Source organism: Apteryx rowi, unplaced genomic scaffold (genome assembly GCF_003343035.1).
Source record: "Apteryx rowi isolate R43461 unplaced genomic scaffold, aptRow1 scaffold_2223, whole genome shotgun sequence".
NCBI classification, from domain to species: Eukaryota; Metazoa; Chordata; class Aves; order Apterygiformes; family Apterygidae; genus Apteryx; species Apteryx rowi.
In genome coordinates, this window is record NW_020448557.1 from 4965 (window position 1) to 7713 (window position 2749).

A 2749-nucleotide genomic window follows, 5' to 3' on the forward strand; every position below is an offset into this window, starting at 1 on the left:
GCAGCTGGAGCTGAAGTTCAGGAGCTGACCAAAAGTCGTCCTGAGCAGGAGAAAGGAAATGCATTTGTATTTGGGGGGGAGGGGATTTCTTTGAAAACTGGGATGTTTTTCTCAGAGAAGTCTGTCCTAACTTGCCCCTGTCATTTCCTCCTTCGACAGTCCACCTGTGCCCAGAGGGAGCAAATGCCCAACAGCAGCTCCCTCAATGAGTTCCTCCTCCTGGCATTTGTGGACACACGGGAGCTGCAGCTCTTGCACTTCGCGCTCTTCCTGGGCATCTACCTGGCTGCCCTCCTGGGCAACGGCCTCATCATCACAGCTGTAGCCTGCGACCACCGCCTCCACACCCCCATGCACTTCTTCCTCCTCAACCTCTCCCTCCTTGACCTTGGCACCATCTCCACCACTGTCCCCAAGTCCATGGTCAATTCCCTCTGGAACTCCAGGGCCATTTCCTACTTGGCATGTGCTGCCCAGGTCTTTTTATTTGTCTTCTTTATGTCAGCTGAGTATTCTCTTCTCACTGCTATGGCCTATGACCGCTATGTTGCCATCTGCAAGCCTCTGCACTATGGGACCCTCATGGCCATCAGAGCTTGTGCCAAAATGGCAGCAGCTGCCTGGGGCAGTGCTTGCCTCTATTCTGTGCTGCACACTGCGAACACATTTTCCATACCACTCTGCCAAGGCAATGTCGTGGACCAGTTCTTCTGTGAAATCCCCCAGATCCTCAAGCTCTCCTGCTCTGACTCCTACCTCAGGGAAGTTGGGGTTACTGTGTTTAGTGCCTGTTTAGTCTTTGGGTGTTTTGTTTTCATTGTGCTGTCCTACGTGCAGATCTTCAGTGCTGTGCTGAGGATGCCCTCTGAGCAGGGCCGACACAAAGCCTTTTCCATGTGCCTGCCTCACCTGGCCGTGGTCTCCCTGTGCGTCAGCACTGTCCTGTTTGCCTACCTGAAGCCCTCCTCCCTGTCCTCCCCAGCTCTGGATCTGGTGGTGACTGTTCTGTATGCCTTGGTGCCTCCAGCAGTGAACCCCCTCATCTAYAGCATGAGGAACAAGGAGCCCCAGGAGGCAGTGAGGAAGCTGATTCAGCTGGTACTAGTTCAGCAGMAATAAGCTGCCCATCTCTCCTCTCAAGTGATTTCCAGTTTTTCTCAGGCAAATCTTGYACTTTGGGAGTTCTGTCTGATAGTCATGTTTGTACACAAATGTCTGTATTCATCACACTTCTCCAGAGATGGAAACCCCGCCTGTCTGATTCAGAGGCCTTCTGTAAATGTGTGGATCACTGTGTCAGAGCTGGCCTCCCAAGTAGCACCACTGTAATAAAAGGAGATCTCCTTAGTAATGTGCCTGAAGGTAGGGCTCTTCTTCCCAAGCTGGAGCCAAGAATGCGCTCAGGGAATTGCCCCTGAAAAGGCCCTGTTGACATGCCTGGGTTTGCATTGGCTAAGGGGCATCACCTCTTTTGGGTGATGTGTGAAGGAATGAGGGCTGGATTCAGCTGTCACTTGTGGGTGTCCAGTGCCCCTGGAGAGGGTGAGTGGTCAAGATGTCTCTGCCAGGGACTGTCCCACCTATTAGATGCCTGGCGACAGATGTCCATCCTTCTGGAAGGTAGTATGGAGCCACCAGAAGAGCACAGAAGATCTCCAAGGACAGCACGCTCCTGGGACGGGCAGTGAGTGGAATCTCACAAAACCGAGTGGAGTCACCCAAAGCAAAGGGCTAAACCAAAGAATGCACCAAATCAGGGCTCTRCAATCTCAGGAGAGGCAGTGGGCTGGGTCTATGACACCCCTGAGCCATTGGAAATGCCCTGTGATTGCTCCAAGCATCCTCYACAGCCACAGACCCTCTGGAGGGTGTTGTCAGGTGCAGTGATGTTGGTCCAGCCAAGCTTGCCCTCACCAGCAGGGCCAGTGCAGAGTCACCCTGGGGCCCCACAGCCTGCTCGCCCTGCAGAGCAGCACCGCCAGCCCAGATCCCTGTGGGGAGCACAGGTGCAGGAGAGGTGCTGGAACGGCCAGCGAGGCCAGCACAGACACACTGACCTGACTAAAGGCTCTCTGGGGAGCAGGGACATCTCCAGAGAAAAGCAAAGGAGCTATTGTGTGCTTGTGGGGGGAATAAATGAAAAACTGTTTTTATGTGTGCCAGCTCGGGGCAGGCTGCTCTGTCACTGGAGCTGCCTGAGGAGCCCCAGGGCCAGGACTCTTGTGCTGTCCTGGGGAGAGGGGGTCATGAGAGCAGTGGAGACACGGAGTGAGTGGCCTCCATTTCCTTGCGCCATTGCTGGCCCCCAGCCTGGGGGCTGATGGGGAGGCTGACACCCCTCTCTGCCCCCCAGGACCTGCTGTGACCTTCAGAGGGGCTGTGGCTGTGGTGTGAGTGCCCAGAGCTCTGCAGCCCCCTGCAGCGGGCACTGCTGCGGGGCCACCCCCAGCCCGGGCTGCTCTGTTGGATGGGCTGGGGAGAGGGCAGGGGAGGTGGGGAGAGCCAGGGAGGGTCTGAGCTGGGCTGGGAAGGACCCAGGAGAGGAAAAATGCCAGCAGGCAGCTACTGCATGTGAACAGCAGTGTGGGAGCACAGAGCTGTGTGCTTGCAGGGCAAATGCAGGTCTCCTGGGAAAGGCACCAGGACATGGAGGGAGAAGAAGAGAAGAGTCCAGGTTGTTCCCTGTGTTGCATGGAGACACTGGGGAAGCTGCCCCAGGGCCATCATCCCTGACCAGCCCCTCACATCA

General features: G+C 56.1%; 1 protein-coding gene across 1 annotated transcript; it reads left to right on the forward strand.

Moving 5' to 3' along the window:
- Nucleotides 1–177: 177 nt before the first annotated feature.
- On the forward strand, nt 178–1119 carry LOC112965714 (olfactory receptor 14C36-like). The gene has a single exon (XM_026064970.1). It carries the CDS (start codon nt 184–186, stop codon nt 1117–1119), a length of 936 nt encoding a protein of 311 aa, XP_025920755.1. The 5' UTR covers nt 178–183.
- Nucleotides 1120–2749: the final 1630 nt, after the last annotated feature.